This window comes from Cololabis saira, chromosome 20 (assembly GCF_033807715.1).
Source record: "Cololabis saira isolate AMF1-May2022 chromosome 20, fColSai1.1, whole genome shotgun sequence".
NCBI classification, from domain to species: Eukaryota; Metazoa; Chordata; class Actinopteri; order Beloniformes; family Belonidae; genus Cololabis; species Cololabis saira.
In genome coordinates this window covers 5,728,814-5,755,211 of record NC_084606.1, presented here as the reverse complement: position 1 = coordinate 5,755,211, position 26,398 = coordinate 5,728,814, and the positions used below count along the sequence as shown (strand labels likewise).

At 39.8% G+C, this 26,398-nt stretch overlaps 1 protein-coding gene across 1 annotated transcript; it reads right to left on the bottom strand.

Annotated features, from left to right (window-relative positions):
* Positions 1-439: 439 nt before the first annotated feature.
* Positions 440-15,116, bottom strand: LOC133420404 (L-amino-acid oxidase-like). Its single transcript, XM_061710094.1, has 7 exons — positions 15,086-15,116; positions 12,947-13,167; positions 10,774-10,886; positions 8,586-8,787; positions 3,049-3,117; positions 2,833-2,969; positions 440-1,241 (listed from the first exon to the last, which is right to left on the bottom strand). Exons 1-7 carry the CDS (start codon positions 15,114-15,116, stop codon positions 440-442), a joined length of 1,575 nt encoding a protein of 524 aa, XP_061566078.1.
* Positions 15,117-26,398: the final 11,282 nt, after the last annotated feature.

Sequence of the window (26,398 nt, the reverse complement as noted above, 5' to 3'; positions counted from 1 at the left end):
TTGTGTTTGCATGTGACGCTACAGGGAAGCATGAAGGAAAACACCGCCCGACGACACACCAGGCGTCCGCCGGGTCCTAGGGCCGGCACACGTAGACCAATGTTATTTTGTGTGTGTGTAATAAACAACTAGCACGTTTATATTTTGCATTTTGTTTTCTTACTGTACCGAAAATGAACCGAACCGTGACCTCCAAACCGAGGTACGTACCGAACCGAGATTTTTGTGTACCGTTACACCCCTAATATATATATATATATATATATATATATATATATATATATATATATATATATATATATATATATATATATATATATACCAAATGTTTTATTTCCTTCTTTGTTTCAGACCAAAAGTTTGAAACTAAAAGTGTGAATGCACCAAATTTGACAATAAAACCAATTCTTGGGCATCATTCGGACCCAAATTCAGGTCGCTAGAGTTCATCTCGCTGTTGAGCCGTGGCGGATTCTTTGCGGGCGGCTTTGTTGATATTCGTAGCCGCCCGGATGGCAGACTTCATGGATGTCTCTATCCAAGCGTGGGGGAACGCCGTGTGTTCTCCGGCAAAGTGAATGCCGCCTTCGCTCCTGAAGAGCTCAGCAGAATACTCCAAGTTCTGGTACGGCGTGAACAGAGCAAAGGCCCCCAGGCTGTACGGATCCACGCTCCACCTCTTCACAACCACCCCGGTGCACAGAGACCGGACGTGCTCACCATGGATGTGCACCAAGTCTCTCAGAGCCAGTTCCTTCAGATCTTCATCGCTTGCACCTTGAAAGAGGAGGGAGTCGTCGGACCAGGTGTAGGAAGCCAGGAGGACACCGATGCTGCCGTTTCCAGGGAAACTGTGACTGGGGTAGTAGATGTATCGAGACGGCCTGTCTGTGATGCTCTTTCCTCCTTTGATGCCATCGTTCTCCCAGAACTTCTCGCGGAATGTGAGGAGGATTTTAGTGGAGCTTTCGTAGTGAACCCCCCGCATGGCCTCCATCTTTCTGACGGAGAGAGGCGGATGGAAGTCTATGAAGAGGGCTGCTTTGGCTGTGGTGGTTACCAGGACCACGTCAGCATCAGCGGCTTTCAGAGAGGGCTGTTGATCAGTCTCGTACCACACAGTCACACCCTTGTCTGAGCGGTCGATGCGTTGCACCTTGGAGTTGAGGAAGATGGGAACGTCGAGGACGGACAGGAAAGCTTTAGGAAGAAGATCCGTCCCTCCGGTTATTTCATCGTACCTTCAAAACAGAACACGTGATTTACCTCAGAGATAGGGTTGCCACCTTTCAGAAATAGAAATAAGGGACGCCCTGATTTCAGCAGCGCAGGAGCCAAAAAAAGCCCCAAAACTTCTAAACTGCATAAAAAATGTTTTATTTTATATGAAAAAACTAAATGCTTTGATTTAAAGTTTAAAGTGCTTTAATAGCTTTGAACTTGCATGACTGTACAGACAGACAACCATACTAGCAACTGAAATATCCTCCTATGCTCTGTATGTCCCCATCAGCCCAGATGTATAATATAGCCTACAGGTGAAGAATATGGTGTAAAAGTTCATTTATTTCAATAATTCAACTAGAATATGGTGTAAAAGTTAACTTATTTCAATAATTCAACTAGAATATGGTGTAAAAGTTAATTTATTTCAATAATTCAACTAGAATATGGCGTAAAAGTTAATTTATTTCAATAATTCAACTAGAATATGGTGTAAAAGTTAACTTATTTCAATAATTCAACTAGAATATGGTGTAAAAGTTAACTTATTTCAATAATTCAACTAGAATATGGTGTAAAAGTTAATTTATTTCAATAATTCAACTAGAATATGGTGTAAAAGTTAATTTATTTCAATAATTCAACTAGAATATGGTGTAAAAGTTAATTTATTTCAATAATTCAACTAGAAAATGGTGTAAAAGTTAATTTATTTCAATAATTCAACTAGAATATGGTGTAAAAGTTAACTTATTTCAATAATTCAACTAGAATATGGTGTAAAAGTGAATTTATTTCAATAATTCAACTAGAATATGGTGTAAAAGTTAATTTATTTCAATAATTCAAAAAGAATATGGTGTAAAAGTTAATTTATTTCAATAATTCAACTAGAATATGGTGTAAAGGTTCATTTATTTCAATAATTCAACTAGAATATGGTGTAAAAGTTAATTTATTTCAATAATTCAACTAGAATATGGTGTAAAGGTTAATTTATTTCAATAATTCAACTAGAATATGGTGTAAAAGTTAACTTATTTCAATAATTCAACTAGAATATGGTGTAAAAGTGAATTTATTTCAATAATTCAACTAGAATATGGTGTAAAGGTTCATTTATTTCAATAATTCAACTAGAATATGGTGTAAAAGTTAATTTATTTCAATAATTCAAAAAGAATATGGTGTAAAAGTTAATTTATTTCAATAATTCAACTAGAATATGGTGTAAAAGTTAATGAAAATACGGTACAAATCGCGTCCCGTATTAGTTCAATACGGGACGCAACATTTTTTTCTCAAATAAAGGACAATTCCGTATTTTACGGGACGGGTGGCAACCCTACTCAGAGAGCTGACTTCAAAGTACATTTATGAGGCAGCTTGAGTTTTTTGATTGATGTGGATTTCTATTCTTCATTGAACCCTGAGAGACAAAGTCACAACACCCCTCTGAACAAGAGACGGAAAGACAAGAGCAGCAAAGAGACAAAAACGTCCATAAGAAAACAAAAGACAAAACAAGTAAAGGTGTTCAGAAAACAAAAAGAAGCAGGACATGGTTTTCTGTTTTTAGAAGCTAACAAATAGCGTAGTAATTCTTACGATACACTGTCGCTGACGTCGTTCTCGATGTAGATCATCTCCGTCAGCGCCAGGTGCATCATGCTCTGCTCGTTGAGCAAGTCGCCGATCATCCTGACCGCTTCAGCACTCAGACCTCCCTCGGTCCTCAGATACTCCTGCAAACCCACGCAGCAGTCAGCTTCAGACGCCAGATAGTTATCATGACACGAAGTGCTTCGGGGAGATCACACTCACCTTCACGGAGTAGTGATCGTACTTCTGCAGCATGGCTTTGCAGCCGTGGGCCTCGACTTCATCTTTCACCTGTTGAAAAGATCAGCCACAGATGTCAGATGGTGCATACGGACAGTGTTGTGCATGTAACACGTTAATTTCTGTGAGAACGTTGAACTGAACGCAACGTATTTGCAAATAAAGAACTTGAACGTGAACTTGTTCATTCTGCAGATCATCATCATTTTATTTATTTCAAACCAACAAAACCACAACTCTCGTACTACAAAACAAGAACAGAAAGTTACAGGACACCATTGAACAGAACAAACAACAATACCAACAACAGACACTATAACAAAACAACACAAACACTGTTTGAAAAGGGGATGGCAGAAGCAAAGCTTATTAATTTCCATCCCCGCCAACACACATATAACAAAGACAACCATAACACAAAGTTACTGCCTTAAACCCCTCTTCCCTTCAATCATTTCATTTCTTTACATCAGTTTATCTCCTCTTCCCTTTTATACATTTCAAAGACTTCTTTTCTGTACTTACTTTTAAATTGACTGACACTTTGACTAAGTTTAATTTCATCTTCAAGGCTGTTCCACAGAATAACCTCCAACAGAAACACACATACTTTTAAGAGTTGACCTTACACTTTGTTGTTGTAATTTAAGTTTTCCTCTTAAGTCATACCTTTTACCACCTTCCCTGTCATAAAATCATTTTTGAATTAAACTTGGCAGAAGATAGTTTTTAGCTTTATACGTGATTAATGCAGTTTTCAATTTTACCAAATCAAAAAATGTTAATGCAGAGGCCTTAAGAAAAAGTAAATAGTGTGATCATTGAACCTGACATTGAAAACTGTTCGTAGGGCTCTTTTTTGTAATATGTAAAGAGGCAACAGGTTGGTTTTATACGCATTACCCCAGACTTCCACACAGTAACTCAAATATGGCAAAACAAAAGAATAATATAAAGTAAGTAGAGACTGTTGGTTAAGTATGAACCTAGATCGCCTCATAACACCCACACTCTTTGCAATCTTGGAACATACATAGCCAATGTGAGTTTTCCAGCAAATTTTTTTATCAATTATCACCCCAAGAAATGTGATATGATTCACTCTTTCGATACTTATATTATCTATTATTATTTGCACTGGAATGTCAACTTTACGTCTGCCAAATAAAATTAGTTTTGTTTTTTCTAGATTAAGTGACAATTTGTTATAATCAAACCAGTTTTTCAATTTATTCATTTCCTGCGTGATTTCTTGTAAAAGCTGCTGCAAGCCCTCACCAGAACAAATCATGTTGGTATCATCGGCGAAAAGTACAAATTTCATAACTTTTGAAACTTTACAGATGTCATTTATATACAAAATAAAGAGTAAAGGCCCCAATATTGACCCTTGAGGCACACCACAAGTGATATTTCTTTCTGAGGAAATATGATTGCCAATTTGGACAGACTGTTTCCTGTTACCTACTGTAGATAGCTTCTCAGCCAGTTCAAAACCATCACAAACTGGAACTTGAACTGTTCAGATTATGTGAGTTTCAGCTTCACTGTTTAGGTCCAATTATTACGGAATAATCCTCCTTCTCATTTCACCAGTGGGCGGCACATTTAAAATACTCGACGAGACGACGACTTCACACTACATTCCCCACAATGCAGTGCACACTGTTATACCACAGGGCACCATCTCCATGGCAACGGCGGCCCGAGCCCTGTGCAGTCTTTACATGACCAGTGAAGAGAGAGACGTTGTAGACGCAGCGTCAGTGAGTCGTCAGATGATGAATTTTACACATCGTCTCCCAGATTCCGACGGTAAAAATCTAACCTTTCTGCACAAATTACAGTATGTCCACCTGAGAAAACAAGTCCGAGCGTCTGCCTCGTCAACTTCAAATTTGAAACCTCATGTGGAGTTAAAGCATCCGTCCAGTGGGAGAAAATATCTGCAAGTCCTTGACAATCAAACAAAGTGATCAGGAAAGACCAAGAAGACCAAACAGCCCCAAACGACCCCAGCTCCACTGCTGCTCCTTCAGGGTTGATTTACCTGCAACAGGGAGACACACTGATAATGGACTACATTGTTGGAGATTTACAGCCTCTGAGTAAAGTTGAAAAGCCACTAGGACAATACATGATTGTATACAGTGAACAGTTTTAGGATAGGGGGGAGTTTCATTCGTACTTCTCACCTGAAAATATTGAAAAGAACTGAGTTTGAACTACATGTAGTTCAAAGTGAAAATGGTCAACTATGAACGTGAACTGTTCATTTTTAAACTATGTGAACTGAACTTTGAACTAGTTCATGAGAAGTAGGAACTTGCACAGCACTGCCAACAGTAGGGTTGCCACCTTTCAGAAATAGAAATAAGGGACGCCCCGATTTCAGCAGCGCAGGCGCCAAAAAAAAGCCCCAAAACTTCTAAACTGCATAAAAATCTGTTTATCTTATATGAAAAAAACAAAACGCTTTGATTTAAAGTTTAAAGTGCTTTAATAGCATTGAACTTGCATGACTGTATAGACAGACAACCGTACTAGTAACTGAAATATCCTCCTATGCTACGTATGTCCACATCAGCCCAGATGTAAAATATAGCTACAGGTGAAGAACATGGTGTAAAAGTTAACTTATTTCAATAATTCAACTAGAATATGGTGTATAAGTTAATTTATTTCAATAATTCAACTAGAAAATGGTGTAAAAGTTCATTTATTTCAATAATTCAACTAGAAAATGGTGTAAAAGTTCATTTATTTCAATAATTCAACTAGAATATGGTGTAAAAGTTCATTTATTGCAATAATTCAACTAGAACATGGTGTAAAAGTTAATTTATTTCAATAATTCAACTAGAATATGGTGTAAAAGTTAATTTATTTCAATAATTCAACTAGAATATGGTGTAAAAGTTAATTTATTTCAATAATTCAACTAGAAAATGGTGTAAAAGTTCATTTATTTCAAAAATTCAACTAGAATATGGTGTAAAAGTTCATTTATTTCAATAATTCAACTAGAAAATGGTGTAAAAGTTCATTTATTTCAATAATTCAACTAGAATATGGTGTAAAAGTTAATTTATTTCAATAATTCAACTAGAATATGGTGTAAAAGTTAATTTATTTCAATAATTCAACTAGAATATGGTGTAAAAGTTAACTTATTTCAATAATTCAACTAGAATATGGTGTAAAAGTTCATTTATTTCAATAATTCAACTAGAAAATGGTGTAAAAGTTAATTTATTTCAATAATTCAACTAGAAAATTGTGTAAAAGTTCATTTATTTCAATAATTCAACTAGAATATGGTGTAAAAGTTAATTTATTTCAATAATTCAACTAGAATATGATGTAAAAGTTAATTTATTTCAATAATTCAACTAGAATATGGTGTAAAAGTTAATTTATTTCAATAATTCAACTAGAATATGGTGTAAAAGTTCATTTATTTCAATAATTCAACTAGAATATGGTGTAAAAGTTCATTTATTTCAATAATTCAACTAGAAGATGGTGTAAAAGTGAATTTATTTCAATAATTCAACTAGAAAATGGTGTAAAAGTTCATTTATTTCAATAATTCAACTAGAATATGGTGTAAAAGTTAATTTATTTCAATAATTCAACTAGAATATGGTGTAAAAGTTCATTTATTTCAATAATTCAACTAGAAAATGGTGTAAAAGTTAATTTATTTCAATAATTCAACTAGAAAATTGTGTAAAAGTTCATTTATTTCAATAATTCAACTAGAATATGGTGTAAAAGTTCATTTATTTCAATAATTCAACTAGAATATGGTGTAAAAGTTCATTTATTTCAATAATTCAACTAGAATATGGTGTAAAAGTTCATTTATTTCAATAATTCAACTAGAATATGGTGTAAAAGTTAATTTACACAATCAAAGATTTTGCTGGCCTTAATGTTTTCTGTGTTTTATTTTGTTAATTATTGTTAAATTTAGATGTTTGTGTGACAGACGTGTGTATGGGACGTTAATGAAAATACGGGACAAATTGCGGCCCGTATTAGTTCAATACGGGACGCAACATTTTTTTCTCAAATAAAGGACAATTCCGTATTTTACGGGACGGGTGGCGACCCTAGCCAACAGAGCAATACTAAGGACCCCTTTGCAGCTTCCACAAGATCAGCCAGGTGCTGCTGACCGTCATCATTGATGAGTTGATCATCAGAAGGTGTCCAGACTCCACCCAAGCAGATGTTTTGGAATTTTGCTAACACAGTGTCCAGAGGGAAAGGCAAAAGCAACTGGCTCAGAAAGGTTGCTGCAAATTAATCTGCAGAGTTTTAGAAACGTTTGCAAACGTCTGGGAATCAGCATCCTTCACTACGAGAGGTTCGAGACAGCTGTCAATCTGAGGAAGCCACAGCATATTTAAAGGGGACCTATTATGAAAAACAAGTTTTCTCTTGCTTTAACATATATAAAGTGGTCTCTCCTCAGCCTGCCAACTCAGAGAAGGAGGAAAGCAACCTAATTCTGCAGTGTCTGTACAGCCGCCCGGATGAGCCGTCCAGTGTGATGTGGATCTACGAGCCGTTCAGATTCTGCTCCCGTCGTTATGTAACAACGGGAGCGATGCATGAAACCACGCCCCCAAAACTAACTCCGCCGGCCGGAGCTTCCGCCATTTTTTCGTAGCGGCGTATGGCGTCAGACAGCCAATCAGCACAGAGCCTCATTATCATAGCCCCGCCCACTCAGAATCCTGCATAGATAATGAGGTTAAAGAATGGGAAGATAAAGACATCTTGTTTTTAAGACATTCAAGGCATGTTTAAAATAAGTATTAGATGCCATAATAGGTCCCCTTTAAATTTACCCTGACAGGCAGGACTCCACGACCGCTCAGACGGAGGTGCATGTTTTTCTACCACGTCAGAGTAATTAATATAAAGCATTTAAATTAGTTAAATCATCATGGCTGAGGAAACTGGTAGCCACAGCTAACTTTGATTGCTTCTGGTGGGCGTGTTCCCATCATCTTCCTCAGCAACATGGCTGCGACCCGAAAAAGAGGCTTCAGAAACTAAAAGGTCACTTGACTTAAAGGAGCTTGAGGCAGGATTGAGGCAGAATTTATGAAAAAAATTCGTATACGTTTTAAGTTTTCTAGTATTAATGTCAGATGAAGCGTTCCAAACCCAAAAGAATGATTCCTCTAGTGTATCTCTCCTTTGCCTTGAACAGGCTGTGTGCTGCAAAATGTGCTGCAATTCGGGCCCAAATTTCCCGCGCTGTCCTGCGGATGTGACGTCACATGACGCGCGTTCTCCCCGTTCTCCCGTGCCGGCTTCGCTGTTGGCTGCAGTACCCCTAACAGCCGTCGTGGTGAAGGGTGGCGCTAGAGAGTCTCATTTCTTAAAAGGAGCCTCAAGCTCCTTTAATTCCTTGTCCATTGCTTTACAAATCTATCGATGGATTTTTATTACAGTTTTGTGCAAAACAAAGGCAACACGTTTTTTTTGGCTGTACGGACCTTCTTCAGGGCCCGCTGCAGCAGATCCATGGCCGACATCCCCCTCTCTCTTTTGGGCAGCTTGTAGTGCAATATGTCCGGGTTTGCTCTCACTGCGTACGTCTTCTTCCGCAGCCCGTGAACAAAGTAGAAGGTGTTGCTGTCATCCATGATGAACCGGTTCAGACTGAGCCCCAGCTCCTGGATGTACCAGCGGACGATGCTGTAAGAAGACGAGATTAGTATCTTGGAGGAAATACTACGTCCCTTTACAACCCTGTCAGAGAATAGGACTTTCTCTTAAGTCGTGCAGTAGGGGACCCTTTCTACAGCTACATCTAGTGTTAATGGAGCTACCTCTGCTGCTACCTGGACTTCAATCACTACAACCAGGGCTAGTTCCACTGTTGCCTGGGCTACTACCATTAAAGGCTTGGCCATTTCCTGGGTTACCTCTACTCCTAACTGGGCTGCATCAGCAGTTAGCTGGGCCTCATTCACAGCTATCTGGGCCTCACACATGGCTAGCTTCCCCGTTACCTGGGCTTCATCCATTGGTAGCTTGGCCCCTTCCTGTGTTACCTCCACTGTTACCCAGGCCTCAACCACAGCTACCTGGGCTACAACCACAGCTACCTGGGCTTCAACCACAGCTACCTGGGCTTCAACCACAGCTACCTGGGCTACAACCACAGCTACCCGGGCTTCAACCACAGCTACCTGGGCTACAACCACAGCTACCTGGGCTACAACCACAGCTACCTGGGCTACAACCACAGCTAGCCAAGCCTCAACCACAGCTACCTGGGCTACAACCACAGCTACCTGGGCTACAACCACAGCTAACTAGGCTTCAACCACAGCTACCTGGGCTACAACCACAGCTAACTAGGCTTCAACCACAGCTACCTGGACTACAACCACAGCTAGCCAAGCCTCAACCACAGCTAGCTGGGCTACAACCACAGCTACCTGGGCTACAACCACAGCTAGCCGGGCCTCAACCACAGCTACCTGGGCTACAACCACAGCTACCTGGGCCTCAACCACAGCTAACTAGGCTACAACCACAGCTAGCCGGGCCTCAACCACAGCTAGCCGGGCTACAACCACAGCTACATGGGCCTCAACCACAGCTACATGGGCTACAACCACAGCTACCTGGGCTACAACCACAGCTACCTGGGCTTCAACCACAGCTACCTGGGCTTCAACCACAGCTACCTGGGCTACAACCACAGCTACCTGGGCTTCAACCACAGCTACCTGGGCTACAACCACAGCTACCTGGGCTACAACCACAGCTACCTGGGCTTCAACCACAGCTAGCCGGGCTTCAACCACAGCTACCTGGGCTACAACCACAGCTACCTGGGCTACAACCACAGCTACCTGGGCTTCAACCACAGCTACCTGGGCTACAACCACAGCTAGCCGGGCTACAACCACAGCTACCTGGGCTTCAACCACAGCTATACAACCACAGCTACCTGGGCTACAACCACAGCTACCTGGGCTTCAACCACAGCTACCTGGGCCTCAACCACAGCTACCTGGGCTACAACCACAGCTACCTGGGCTTCAACCACAGCTACCTGGGCTTCAACCACAGCTACCTGGGCTACAACCACAGCTACCTGGGCTTCAACCACAGCTAGCCGGGCTACAACCACAGCTACCTGGGCTTCAACCACAGCTACCTGGGCTTCAACCACAGCTAGCCGGGCTACAACCACAGCTACCCGGGCTACAACCACAGCTACCTGGGCTTCAACCACAGCTATACAACCACAGCTACCTGGACTACAACCACAGCTAGCCGGGCCTCAATCACAGCTAGCCGGGCTTCAACCACAGTATTTCATTATTGTAATATGCATTTTTTGCTCAAGTCACTTTAAACTAAAGTCACTTTAGATACAATCCATACTGCTTTTAAATGCTCGTAAATCTATTTTGTTACTATGTATGTTTTATGTTTGTTCCCTTGTTTGATTGTATTGTTTGACTGAATTGTTTTTATGTTTTCTGTGGGGACTGCGGATGGAAAATAGCATTTCTGCTAAAACCCAGTGTATTTACACTGCTTAATATAGTGTTCATTAATATGCATTGTCCCGTCTAAATACACTTTGATTGATTGATTGATTGATTGATTGATTGATTTCTTCATAAAAGAGAAATGTGCAAGTTTGAAACACAAACTCACTGATGTGAATTTGGGATCCGCATGGCGCCCAGGTCAGCGTACCAGCCCTCCTCCTTGTTCCTGTAGGTCTCCACACGGCCCCCGACACGCCCACTGGCCTCCAATATGGTGACCTTTCATAAAAGAAAACACAGACACATCCTGGTCAGAGGCATCCGCTTACCTATGTTGCAATACCACTTCCGACCAGACAGGGGTTAATATCCATGAAGTCCATGAAGAGGTGGAACAAAGATAGGGTTGCCACCCGTCCCGTAAAATACGGAATTGTCCTTTATATTAAAAAAAAAATGTTGCGTCCCGTATTGAACTAATACGGGACACGATTTGTACCGTATTTTCATTAACTTTTACACCATATTCTAGTTGAATTATTGAAATAAATTAACCTTTACACCATATTCTAGTTGAATTATTGAAATAAATTAACTTTTACACCATATTCTAGTTGAATTATTGAAATAAATTAACCTTTACACCATATTCTAGTTGAATTATTGAAATAAATTAACTTTTACACCATATTCTTTTTGAATTATTGAAATAAATTAACTTTTACACCATATTCTAGTTGAATTATTGAAATAAATTCACTTTTACACCATATTCTAGTTGAATTATTGAAATAAATTAACTTTTACACCATATTCTAGTTGAATTATTGAAATAAATTAACCTTTACACCATATTCTAGTTGAATTATTGAAATAAATTAACTTTTACACCATATTCTTTTTGAATTATTGAAATAAATTAACTTTTACACCATATTCTAGTTGAATTATTGAAATAAATTAACTTTTACACCATATTCTAGTTGAATTATTGAAATAAATTAACTTTTACACCATATTCTAGTTGAATTATTGAAATAAATTAACCTTTACACCATATTCTAGTTGAATTATTGAAATAAATTAACTTTTACACCATATTCTAGTTGAATTATTGAAATAAATTAACCTTTACACCATATTCTAGTTGAATTATTGAAATAAATTAACCTTTACACCATATTCTAGTTGAATTATTGAAATAAATTAACTTTTACACCATATTCTTTTTGAATTATTGAAATAAATTAACTTTTACACCATATTCTAGTTGAATTATTGAAATAAATTAACTTTTACACCATATTCTAGTTGAATTATTGAAATAAATTAACTTTTACACCATATTCTAGTTGAATTATTGAAATAAATTAACCTTTACACCATATTCTAGTTGAATTATTGAAATAAATTAACTTTTACACCATATTCTAGTTGAATTATTGAAATAAATTAACTTTTACACCATATTCTAGTTGAATTATTGAAATAAATTAACTTTTACACCATATTCTAGTTGAATTATTGAAATAAATTAACTTTTACACCATATTCTAGTTGAATTATTGAAATAAATTAACCTTTACACCATATTCTAGTTGAATTATTGAAATAAATTAACTTTTACACCATATTCTAGTTGAATTATTGAAATAAATTAACCTTTACACCATATTCTAGTTGAATTATTGAAATAAATTAACTTTTACACCATATTCTAGTTGAATTATTGAAATAAATTAACCTTTACACCATATTCTAGTTGAATTATTGAAATAAATTAACTTTTACACCATATTCTAGTTGAATTATTGAAATAAATTAACTTTTACACCATATTCTAGTTGAATTATTGAAATAAGTTAACTTTTACACCATATTCTAGTTGAATTATTGAAATAAATTAACTTTTACACCATATTCTAGTTGAATTATTGAAATAAATTAACTTTTACACCATATTCTTCACCTGTAGCTATATTACATCTGGGCTGATATGGACATACGTAGCATAGGAGGATATTTCAGCTGCTATATGGTTGTCTGTCTGTACAGTCATGCAAGTTCAATGCTATTAAAGCACTTTAAACTTTAAATCAAAGCATTTTGTTTTTTCATATAAAATAAACACATTTTTATTCAGTTTAGAAGTTTTAGGGCTTTTTTTTTGGCTCCTGCGCTGCTGAAATCAGGGCGTCCCTTATTTCTATTTCTGAAAGGTGGCAACCCTAAACAAAGAGCATGCCGTATCTTCACACGGACGCTCAGATGGCAGGTGGAAACTAAAATGTGAGCTAAAACAAAGTTCTCCTGAGGTTTGGGGCGGGAATGCCAGCTACCTTGTGTCCTGCATCTTGCAGCAGCTTTGCAGCCGTCAGTCCAGCTATGCCGGCTCCAACGATGACAACGCGGTTCGATTTGTTGATTTGTGGAAGGCCACTCTTGGCGGTCCGCAGCAGCTCGGCGTAGTCCGTGTCGTTCAAACAGTCCGCCAGCTGTTCCTTCAGGCTGGCGTCAGTGGTGGCGAGGAACGGGCCGAGCAGCATCACGCTGACAGCGACTGCAGGTTCACAAAAAGATAACCAGAGGCTTCATTTAGATTTCATCATGTGCTATTTGAAATAAACTGAATGCAAGTGTGCTGGAAGGAAAAAGCGGAAGCAGACAAAATCTGCCAAACTAATTTCCGTTTGTGGTGTTTTAAAAACCACAAGTTTGGGATCAGAGCCGTCTTGGAGATTTGCGAAGCCCTGTGCGAAATGGCCGTTTTTGGATTTTTCCAAAAACCCAAAAACCCAAAAATGTTTGGGTTTTTCGGGTTGGATTGGGTGTCTATATGCGCAATTTTAACTCTCCAATTAGCAAAATACTGGATACCTTCCCCTGCCTCATCATCATTTGACTTGCCTCGACGCGGGGCCCCACGGCTGCTTGAGACCCGGTTGGATCGGTGATTTTTCTAACAAATTTATCAAACGAGCGTTTCAGAGAGGCATTAAACTCTTCCATTTTCTTTAGTTTTTTTCTTTTTTCATCCCCTGATGGAAATTTCCTGAATCTGTCTCGTTCTCTCGACATTGTGTGACAGTTTGTTCCAACTCCACCGTCTGGATCAGAGCAGCTTGTGTCTGCGCTTGGTCTGATCAGTTGTGTTGAACAACAGACACGCGCATCATTGCACATATATTTATTGATATGCACAGACTAGTACACATTTAGGTCTGTAATGGAACGTGATTGTTAATATTTATAAGGGGAAGAAGGAAAAAAAAAAAAAAAAAAATTCAATTTTTTTTTCTTTTTTCAAAAGAAGGCCCCTTGGGGCGCGAGGCCCCGTGCGGTCGCACGGTTCGCACACCCCTTGCGGCGGCCCTGTTTGGGATCAGCTAAAGAACCGACCGCACACTAGAGTAAAGGAGAGGACTGAAGATAAAACTGCTCTTCGTTACAGCAGCTCAAAGGAACTTCTTTCAGGTTTCGTTCAAGCAAAGACACAGAGGTCAGTCTTATGATTTTTGATCAGCTTTTTAATAATTCATGCTCTCTCAATAGACTGCGGAAAGACACGTCAACAAATACCCCACGCCTTCTCTGAAGAGTATAGTTAAAGCCTCTTTTTTCTGTCTTAGTGCACCATGTGCTCCATGTTGGGAAGAACTGGTGTTGGTGTTGGTTGGTGTACTTTTTTTAAAAAGCATTTCCTGAAGCATCAACACTCAGTTAAGAAGCAAATACAAAAGCTTTAATTAACAGTAACTTGGCTGAACTTTAACACGTCACTGCCGCTAATAAATATGTTTATTTTCCTGTGTTTTGTGCATTTTGGTAAGACGTTTTTACTTTCTAATCAGAATCAGAATCAGAATCATCTTTATTGGCCAGGTTCGAACATTGTCCAACAAGGAATTTGACTCCGGTAGTTTCGCTCTCTATGGTCTTAAAGGCAAACAATAAACAAATGAACAATAGACAAATAGACAATAGACAAATGTGGAATTTCTATGTACAAAAATTATAAACATATAAACATTTTAAGGTGCAGCAGTTTGAGGTAGTGAGAATAAGTATGACCTATTTACAATTTCTACAGACAAGAATTATGCAAAAATACAAGGTAAAAAATTAAAAATTGTACAAAAGAAATAAAAAAGTGAGAGGTGCAGCAGAGTGAGGCAGCATGAATATTAAAGAGGGGTGCTGGATGATTTATTTATATTTTGATTTATTTTTATATTGCACGTGATTGGTTACTCTGAGACTTTGTTATTTGTGAGAGTTCATCAGAGCAACCGCTTGCAGGAAGAAACTGTCTTCTGTCTTGTAAGCTGTAAATTGTCTTGTAAGCATTTCTTTTTCTTTTTTTAAGACAAAAGTGAAGAACGTGTCCCCTGGTTGGCCGTTACATGTAAATATTCTGGATCGCTCAAACATTCACAGGGAGACTTTAGTCCAAACACACAGGAAGTGTAAGTACTCACATAATCTCCACTTCACCAGATGTGCTTCCATGTATTCACCGTGCTTCTTTTTTCCTTCTGGTTTTGGTGAAGATCAAACACAACGTTGAGGAAATGAAGCTGCAAACTGCCAACTAACCCCTGTAGATCTTTTTGAAACATGTCTTTATTAGATTTTCACATAATACACAACATAACAATACAGAAATCCCATTCGGCAGCACAACGCAAAAACACACAACCAAAGACAAGACAAGGGCAAGGACATTAAAAAGAAAAGAAACACATTAACAAAATGAAAACAAGCTCGTAACAGAAATCATAATAACAATCTGAATAGAATAAATAAATAAATAAAATAAAAATACGAGGCATAATTAAAATGTACGGAAGAGTATTAGGGCCACTTAAAAAAAAATAAAAAGAATTCTGAGAAAAAAGTCAGAATTCTGACTTTAATCTCAGAATTCTGAGAAAAAAGTCAGAATTCTAGGCCACTAAAAAAAAAAAAAATTCTGAGAAAAAAGTCAGAATTCTGACTTTATTCTCAGAATTCTGAGAAAAAAGTCAGAATTCTGAGAAAAAAGTCAGAATTCTGACTTTTTTCTCAGAATTCTTTTTATTTTTTTTAAGTGGCCCTAATACTCTTCCGTAAAAATGTAAGTATTTATATAGAGTATAAATTATCTCCACGATGCCTCTTCAGGTCACTTCACCGTATATTCATGTTCAAAAGGCCTCATCAATATCACCATGTTTGAGAAAAGCTAAGAACTTTCCCCATATGCCAACAAATTCAAAGTGCTTTTTCTTAAAGGGATTGTGACATGAAAAACACATTTTTCTTGATTTTTTGTGTTTTGTTGGGTGTCTTGACATCAATTACACCCAAAAAACAACAAACTTTTAACATTCAGTGTATTGTGTGCTTTCTGGGATTTTCCGCATAACTGTGCAAAAACGGCGCATCTGGTTTGCTGGCGGGCCGTGACGTAACGGCCCGCTAAATCACCGCCCCCTCCACCCAGCTCCTGCCTCCTCTCCAGTGCACCATAAAGGCTGATTTATGGTTCCGCGTTACACCGACGCAGAGCCTACGGCGTAGGGTTACGCGGCGACGCGCAGGGAACGCTGAACCCTACGGCGTAGGCTCTGCGTCGATTTAACGCGGAACCATAAATCAGGCTTAACACGGAGCTGTTTAGAGCCTCTTTTGTTCTAATCACCGGAGGAAAACTGCTAAGAAGACCCGCGGCCACTGACTGGACTTAAGATAAGGTGACACTGCTGCTTGCATGCCTTTATTTTTATGATTGTTTGCTGTGGTTCGCCCTCCTGCTTTTCCGTGCATGCTTCGCCTGTCGCTCCGACGCCGCTGTGAGCGTATGGCTGGAGGAGGAGGAGGTTGGGAGGAGGAGCGGAGCAATGATTGACAGGAAAGGGAGAAAAGGAAGCATTTTTCACAGCGCAAAAAAACACTGTAATAAAAGGCCAGGAATAGAGTACTAGAGTGAATATTTTCTTGTTACACTCTTTTAGACACATTTGAGGGATGTTGGCCAAGACTTTTAATAGTGTTAAAAGCATGTTAAAAATGATGTCACAATACCTTTAACTCAGTAGGTGAGTTTTTCTAGAGCCAGGCATGACGTTAGATGTCTCAGCCAGAGGCCTACGGTTGGACCCTTAACACTTTTCCAGCACAAGGCTATTGATCGTCTAGCTTGCAGTAAGCATAGGTCAACCATTTTTTTCCCGTATTGGACAAAGCGCAATTGTACGGGTAAGAATTCAAAACACACAATTTAGGCCTTAGATGAAATCATTTGTGAGATATATTGCATCACCATCCTCCAAAACGTTTGAATTTCTTTACATTCCCATAGAAAGTGATATAAAGTACCTTGATAATCATTGCATTTATAGCAGAGGTCAGGAATGTTAGGATCAAATCTATTTAATTTTACAGGAGTAATGTATAATTTCACTATCCAGTTGTACTGTATTAAGCGCAGTCGAGTGTTAAAAGGAACCCTGGCTATTAAGACATGTAGGTCTTAAAAGATAAATGTTGGTATCAATTATAACAATGTGATATAAAAAACCTTGTTGATGTCTTCGTTTTTATAAAATTTGAAAATATAATTTAACTAAATATTAATTTAGTGACGTCAGACGGTGGCTCCTGCTAACCCCCGTACACTGTTTTGACACCCAGAAACAGAAACCCAGAAACACAGCTAAACAGGTGACGGCGCACCAGAAACACAGATCAAAACACAGCTAAACATTAAGGTGACGGCGCACCTACAAAAAAGTAAAAAAAAAAAAAAAAAGTACCGCACCATAAAGCATGAACTATAAAAACACCATAAAACTCAGACAGACTAACAGACCACACGTTTCAACTAGCAGATAGCCGATGCTACAATAAAAACCCCAGCCAGATCCGGCGTCATTAAATTAAATAAAGATGTTCTTGCCTATTTGACGCGAAGTCTGCGCCTCCCGTTTCGTCAAAGTCCCGGGCCAGTCCCCTCAGCCTCTGGTCTGTCATCAAATGCTGGACCCAGCACCCGAAGCCGGTTTTAGGGCAGGGGTGGGCTATGCCCACCGGCGTCTCCATCCCGGCGGCGGCGAGAGCGGACGGCGGAGCGCTGCAGGCTGTAGAGCCACGGCTACGCAGTCTACGCCGTAGCCTACGCAGTCTACGCAGGAGCCTAATGCACTGGTAAGATGCGCACAACATTGATCATTTTTGCAGATCTCCCGTGCATCACAGAACTTTGATCCAGTTTGCCTGAACCGAGACGTCTTATGGGCTCCCTCATCAGCCTCCACGGCCGGGAGATGCTGCTCATCTATGTTTTAGATACCTGTCCCAGTTAAACTAACGCGGCTTATCTTCCCAGAGCCACCGTTGTACGTCATCGCCCCCAGAATGCATTGCGCAGGTAAAACATGGCGCCTCCCGCAGGTCAAAATATGTGATAAACATTGTAGATTTTTAAAGAAATTAGATTATTTTATGTGTTTCTAACAACATATTTTAGTATAAGAGAACAATTGTGGCTAATTAGGGACTACAAGTCTTAATAACCAGGGTTCCTTTTAATGGTCTGAGATTGCGCCTTCGAGCATGTAATGCCCCATTCATCTATTGAGATTTCCTCATTTAAGTCTTGTATACAGTCCTGTCTTTTCCTTTCCGTCCTGTCTTTATGGTTTTCCCACAAGATTTTATACAGCTAGGAGACCTGTCGCTTATTGAAACAGTTTTGTTCGGAAAATGTTTCCAGTTTAGATAGTGGAGGTTGTTGTAGTGACTGCTCAAGTCTGGTCAGGATGAAACTTCTAAGCTGTAGGTACGTAAAAAAGTGTTTGTTAGGTATATCAAACTTCATTTTTAGATCATCAAACGTCATCAGAATGTTGTCTTTAACCCCTGAAGATCTTTGCTTCGAATCCAGGACTGAAAACGCTGTTAGTTTTTTTTATTTTTATTACAATTTTCCATGTGTATCATATTATAGCATATATACACTCACTGGTCACTTTATTAGGTCCACCTGTCCATCTATAGATCATTTCTGGTTACTTGTTGCCACTTTTAGTTTATTTTCCAGTAGGGCTGGGCGATATATCGAGATTTTAATATATATCGATATATTTTCAAACACGATATGGTACGAGACAATATCGTTTATATCGATTTAAAAAAAAAAATAACTTTTTTTTTTTTTTTTTACTTTTTTTTTTAAATGATTTTGATATAGCTTATTTTGTGACAAATTGACTTGAATGTTTTATTTGAGATTTGCACAAATGTTTTGTTATTTGCACAACTGTCAACCTCAGTGGAAAAGTCTGCCTGTTACTGTCTACATTGTATTAATTGCAGTGTATTTTAATTTAATTGTCATGCAGGAAAGGGATATTTGTTTTATTTTATTCAAGAAGCATTTTTATTCTATATATGCAGGCAGTTAATTTTTATTTCATTTGTTTCATATATTTTGATATTGTGCAGACCTCTGTTAATAAAGGTACCTGTGTGACATTTGGCACGAGGCTTTGTATTAAAACTGACTGTTTTTTTAAGGGTTTGCCTCAGAAAAAAATGAAGCTAACAGAGATGCTAACAGAGATGCTATGCTATAATGCTTTGGGGGAAACCCCAATTATGTCACAGAAAAAATATCGAGATATATATCGAGTATCGCCATTTAGCTAGAAAATATCGAGATATGACTTTTGGTCCATATCGCCCAGCCCTATTTTCCAGCTTTATCTAATATTGTCTCAACACAAGACAGAGAAACTCAATTCCTCAGTAATTTCACAATAAATTATTGATCTAATTTAATTTATTTAAGCTTTACCGGTGGTTATTTGAGATCAAATGTGGGATTCCTACCTTGAGAGGAGCTTCGAGTCCGAAATGCGAGACAGTGTGGCGTTTACAGCATCTTATGTACTGTGGTTCATTGTAAGTCTGGAGTTTTATCTCACCTGACTGGCGTCAGCACAAAGGGTGCAACTCCGTTTTGCTTTTGGTTTTGTTTTTTTTGTAAGTCATGCAATCAGGTGACCTACAATAACTCCATCAGTCTCGTGGTTAGATAAAAAAAAAATAAATTCTGCCGTAGTTCATGCGGTTTTTGTCTCCAGGGTGACATCCTTTCAGCTTACATGTGGTCTGATGGGGTTTTAGTTCAAGGAAGTAAAAATTCAGACTGCTTTCATTTCAGCTTTGCAGCTGTGGTTTCCTGTCCCAGGCTGGCATCATTTATCTGGCTCACTTTACAGCAAATCAAAAATCTGCCCAGCAAAACCGTCTCTGTTCATACTATGTGGAGCTTTTCTTTGTCACAACAGAACACAGAAAACTTGTTGGGAGTTTGGCTTTGGCAGATACGTGTTGTGCATAGAACCAGACTCCTGCAGGCGATGGGAACTCAGGTTGCTTGCTTCCACCTGTCTATGTGGATGTCTGTTAGATGCCTGCCCTTGAATTGAATTGAAAAACACATGGACAAACCCATGTCTGACCCAATTTATGAACTTTAGGCCATGGCTAAGCCATATGGGCTAAAAGTAGCCCAGATTAGGCTCAAATGTGTGCATTCTGGAGTGTCTTTGTGCTTGGCACAGTACAACCACTATGAGGCAACGTGTTCAGTGCTCTTCGTCAAAGCTTTATAAAACAAAAAACACCATAATGCACAAACAGAGTTTTATTGATTAATATTCCATTCAAATGGCATCTCATTGCAGATTTTGCACCATTTAGTATAACTATGACTCATCCTGGCGTTGGTGTTGATCTGAGCTCAGCAGTACTTGGTCGTTGATTTTTGTAGCTGGTCAGACTTCATAAATGTCTTGATCCAAGCATGAGGGAAGGTCGTGTGCTCACCGGGGAAGTGAGGCCCCGTTTACACGGGGCAAAAACGGAGGCGTTTTCATGCGTTTTGACCGTTCGTTTACACGAAAACGGAGGTCAAAGCCCCCAAAAACGATCATTTCTGAAAACTCCGGCCAAAGTGGAGATTTTCAAAAAACTCCCTCTTCACGTTTGCGTCTAAACAGAGGAAACGGAGGGAGGAAAACGGAGATTTACGTCACATTATGAGACAGAAACGTCACCAGCAGCGTCATGAGTGCGACCTGTGTTTACAATTTGTTTGGCCACCGTCAATATTTTCTTTTATTTTACCTGTTTTAAGTTCTCTCAGACTCTCGTTATTGCACTGTCTACACTGGTTGCAGCGACGCGGCGTCGTTTTGAGCTGGACTTTTGTCGCACGCCCTGCTTCTATTTTCTTCCTGTCGTTCGCTTTGAAAGCCGGTTGAAAGTTGAAAAAAAAGTTGAAAGCGCTGTAGGAATCAGTCATTTCAATACAAGAACCTCAATAAAGTGGCAGCTGCTGGAGGGAGATCGCCAGGGAGCTGGAAGGTTCTGATAAGATAATAAGATATAATAAGAATCTTATCTTATCTCTGTGGGGTTGCCGGTGGCCTGGGTTCCGGGCTCTTCCTTGTCGGCCTCTGGTCTTGCGGGTGGCGGGGTTGCTCCCCCCCCTCCCCCACTATAGATACACTTCAGGTGGAGCTTTGTTTGGTTTATTACACACACACACACACACACACACACACACACACACACACATACACACATATAGTCATTTAGTCACATGCATACACACACACACACACACACACACACACACACACACACACACACACACACACACACACACACACACACACACACACACACACACATATAGTCACTTAGTCACATGCATATACACACACACACACACACACACACACACACACACACAGGATCATATACATACACACACATAGACATACACACTGGCTTGTTCACCTGCATGCTGGCTCTCTAGTTTTTGGGTTTAGGTAGCGGTAGCGATAGCTTAGCTCAGACTGCGATCAGATCTCAAGATTTAGGTCGATTGCTGTTATTGTTTTGGTTGGCTCCGTGCCGGTTTCGTGCTTTGTTTTGTGGTTTTTTGTTGCAGATTTCTAGTGCTTGACGTGTGTCTCCGTGTGTTCCTGCTTCCTGGATTGGCAGTGGATGTCGTCACCCCCCCCCCCCCCCCAAAAAAAAAAAAAACACTGGGTTTGTATGTGTATATTTATGTATGTGTACGCATATGTATGCGTATATATATATATATGTATATATATTAAATATAGTAATAATGCACATATATTTACTTTTGGTTTCTACCGTCATGGTATCAATCATTAATATGTGTGCAAACAAGGTAAAAAAAAAAAAAAAAAAAAAAAAAAAAGAATCTTATCTTAATTTTATTAGGGCTTAATTTGGTTGGTGGGGCGAATAAAAGGCGAGTCTCGGGCGGGTGAATAAAGGCAGATTTATGGTTCCGCGTAAAATCGACGGCGTAGCCTACGGCGTAGGGTACGCGGTGACGCGCACCATTCGGTGAGTGCGCCGCGTACCCTACGCCCTAAGGTCTGCGTTCGTGTAACGCGGAACCATAAATCAGCCTTTTAAAAGGCGAGTCTCCGCTGTCAATCAAAAGAACGTGGTAGAACGTGGGGCCGATAACGCGTTCAGTGTTTCAGCACAGAGCGGGTCGATGCCATAAATCAGCCTTAACTGGAAGTTACACGTGTCATTTGTTGATGTTTTTTCCAGGATTCTGATTGGCTGGCATGACGTTAACAGCGTTTTCATGCTGGTTCGTGTAAACGAGGATATTTTTGAAAACGGAGAGGGGAAAATATCCGTTTTGTAAATACCCGGCTACGTGTAAACGTGGCCTGAATCTTCACCTTGGCGTACTCCAGGTGTTGGTAGGGTGTGAAGAGCGCAAAGGGGCCAAAACTGTAGGGGTTGGCGCTCCACGTCTTCAACAGAACCCTGGTGCAGAGGGACCTGACTCGACTCCGTGAATCTGAACCTGAGCTCTTTGAGTTCTTTGAGGTCTTCATCACTTGCACCAGGACGAAGGAGAGAGTCATCGTCTATGTGTGAAGCCAGGAGGACGCCGGTGCTGCTGTTTTCTGGGAAGCTGTGACTCGGGTAGCAGATGAAGCAAGATGAAGTCAGCTTTGGCTGAGCTGTCATAGTGGACTGACCTCAGGGCAGTGTTGTGCAAGTTCCTACTTCTCATGAAATAGTTCAAAGTTCAGTTCACATAGTATAAAAATGAACAGTTCACGTTCATAGTTCACCATTTTCATTTTGAACTAGTTCAAATTCAGTTAATTTCAATATTTTTGGGTGAGAAGTACGAATGAAACGCCACCCTATCCTAAAACTGCTGTAGGGGTCTTCAACCCTGGTCCTCAGGACCCTGTCCTGCATGTTTTAGATGTTTCCCTGCTTCAGCACCCTGATAAAAATGACTGTGTCATTAACAGACTTGTCCAAACCTGGATGACAAGCTGATGACGACCATTAATTAGAATCAGGTGTGATGATGCAAGAAAACATCTAAAACCTTCCAGGGTTGGAGACCCCTGCTGTATACACTCATGTATTGTCCTAGTGGCTTTTCAACTTCACTCAGAGGCTGTAAATCTCTAACAATGTAGTCCATTATCAGTGTTTCTACCTGTTGCAGGGAAATCAAACCCCTGAAGGTGCAGCAGTGGGACTGGGGTCGTTCGGGGCTGTTGGGTCTTCTTGGTCTTTCCTGATCACGTTGTTTGATTGTCAAGGACTTGCAGGTATTTTCTTTAACTCCACATGACGTTTCAAATGTGAAGTTGACGAGGCAGACACTCAGACTTGTTTTCTCAGCGCAGGTGGGCATCATTTGCGCATAAAAGTTAGATATACTGTCGGACTTTTTGGGAGACGATGTGTAAAATTCCTGCAGATAATGATAAGCGGATCATCATCTGACGGCTCGCTGACGCTGCGTCTGCAACGTCTCTATCTTCACTGGTCATATAAAAAGATGCACCGGGCTCGGGCCACCGTTGCCATGGAGATGGTGCCCGTTGCTATGCTAGTGTGTGCACTGCATTGTGGGTAATGTAGTGTGAAGTCATTGTCTCGTCGAGTATTTTAAATGTGCGCTGCCCGCTGGTGAAATGTATTCCGTAATAATTGGACATAAACAGTGAAGCTGAAACTCACATAATCTGAACAGTTCAAATTCCAGTTCGTGATCTTCAGAATGAACAAGTTCAAGTTCTTTATTTGCAAATATGTTGCGTTCAGGTCAGCATTCTCACAGAAATGAGTTCAACGAACGCCTTCATTTGAACTCGTTCATGCACAACACTGCCTCAGAGCCTCTATCTTATGGATGGAGAAGGGTGGGACAAAGTCCATGAAGAGGGCTGCTTTGGTTGTGGTTGTTACCAGGACAACATCAGCATGAAGGTGGCTAAGAGAAAATAGCTGATCTGACCGATGAGATACCACCAGACCCTCTTTTGATTGGTTGATGCGCTCAACCCTGGAGTTCAGGGGCCTCATTTAAAATGGACTGCGTAGGAGTCATACTAAAAGTGCACGTACACCCAAAAGCCGAAAATGGCGGGCGCAAAAAAAAATCCGGATCTATAAAACCGTGTGCACGCACACTTGCACGCAATGTTCGCTTTATAAATCACAGTCCAGCTGGAAGGTTGCGCAGCTGAATCCACCTCATATCCCGCCCTCTACACGCCCACTTCATACCAAAAATGGTATGTTTTTGCATATGAATGAGCCTGCTGAGCATGCGCAGCAGTTTCCTGCAGCCTGTTTGGCGTCAGAATGAATGAACGTGTCGAGCCACCGTGCCACTGAATTTCACTGAGATCTGAGATCGAGACGTTGAGAATGAGGTGGAGGACGGGAAAACTGCATTATTTTGTGGTCACAGTAAAAGTAGAAAAATAAATAGTATAAAATAAAGCGAGTGAGTGGCAGCACGGCGTTGCTGCGCTAAACGCTGTGAGTGCCCCGGCGCAACAGGGGGGACATGTCCCCCCGTCTTTTCAAAATCATGTTTTTGCCCAACCCACTTTTTACAGTTTAAAAACTAACGGTAGGCTCAGCCTGTAATTGCAAATTATCAAGACACCCTGTGCGAAGATGATACGAGAACGGCCCGGCAGCCCCGCTTCACCCCCCGCTACCCCTCCTCCCCTCCACTCTCCCCTCAGAGCTGCTCAAGGCTGATTTATGGCTCTGCGTTGGTGACGCAGAGCCTACGGCGTCGTTTTAACGCGGAACCATAATTTAGGCTTACACCCACACGTAAAGGTTTCACGCGCGGTGTGTCCCTTTAGGGGCTCTCTAGAGAAGAAAGAAAGGTCCTTCTGACACTGTTTATATTGGTAAAGATCAATCTGACACTAGTTATGCTGAGGTGTATGCTGGGGTAAGAATTTTTTTTAAGCTTATTTTATACAAATATCAGTGGCATCCTTACATCTCATAATTATTACAATCTTGGAATGGCAATGTACATTCAGTAGGAATTTCCTTGGACAACTGTAAGGGCATACAGAAATGTTACGTTTGTGTATAAATCTTCCTCTTCCAGATGAAAACTTGGGATCCTCATGGTCCCAGTTCAGCTTGCCAGCCCTCTTTCATTCCTGTGTGTTTCCACTCGTCGATTGTCCGTCATAAACCCGCATCCTGAGTTTAAACAGAAACATGTTTGGTTGCCACTGAAAAAACTATGTGGAAGCCAAAAAGATCACAAACTGGACTCAAGTTGAACAGTTTAAAGTCTGTTCTACCAATCACGTGTGCGAAAACATCTAGTTTAACTGTAAATGGTGACAATGTCACACATCTACAGTCAGACCGTGGGGGAGACTAGTTCTGTCCTTGTCACAAGTCTTCCTGGAAAGGAAAATTCAATGTGATGCAATATGAACTTGCCACAAACTCCAGGCTGATCAAAAGCAGATCAAAGCCCTCTGAAGACGTCTGACTCCAAACAGGAAGTGAAAAAAGGAACCGAAGAAAGATGACGTGAACTTTCATCAGACTGAATATTAAATCCAAACCGTCATTTAGCTACACGTCCAGTACTAACAAAGCCCCCACATCATCCCAAAGTAAATGGCTTTAAATGGCTTTAAACACAGTTTTACTGGAAAATACTCCCAAATATTTATATATATTACAATATATATATATATATATATATATATATATATATTATATAAAATACTACACCGGATGCTGGCCCATGCTTGTTCTCCATCTCCTCTCTCTCTTTGATGTGATGTAAAGAATATGAACAAAATACAGTTTCTGACAGTGTTTTGCCAACCTACACAAAAATCAACATATTGCTACCTTTTAATATCAATATATATGTTATATATGTATGAATATTAAATATGGGCATGTGCAAAAGGTGCATTTTTATTTAAAACCATGATCCAAATCATCTGATCATAGATTGTTACAACAAAAATTGTTAACAAAAATGACCTCAGACAAACGGCAGTATTTGACTTTTCTTTTCTTTTCTTTTTTTACACGTCAATGTTTATTCAACCAAATGAAACCAATAAATCGATAAATTAAAATGAGTGCCCCCATTTTGCTTCCTCAATGACCTGAAAAACGGGCCAGAACTTTTCCACAACCATGAGAGACACTGATGATGCCATAAAGCGGGTTATTACTTTCATCAATGCCACTGAAAATTGATCTACAGTACAAGCTTTTGAACTGCAGTTTTCTTTACTGTGATGGTTATTTTACTTTGGCTTAATTTTTGTTGAATAAATAAAAATGGAAAGAAGCTCTGATTTGTCTGGATCTTCTAGGACTAGGACCTATTATGGTCAGAGGGGTTGCAA

Coding starts and splice junctions, on each gene's coding strand:
- LOC133420404 (XM_061710094.1), bottom strand. CDS start 15,116: ATGGAAGCACATCTGGTGAAGTGGAGATTAT. Junction 10,887..12,946: donor TGCAAGATGCAGGACACAAG/GTAGCTGGCATT, acceptor CTTTTATGAAAG/GTCACCATATTGGAGGCCAG. Junction 3,118..8,585: donor TGCAGCGGGCCCTGAAGAAG/GTCCGTACAGCC, acceptor TCTTTTCAACAG/GTGAAAGATGAAGTCGAGGC.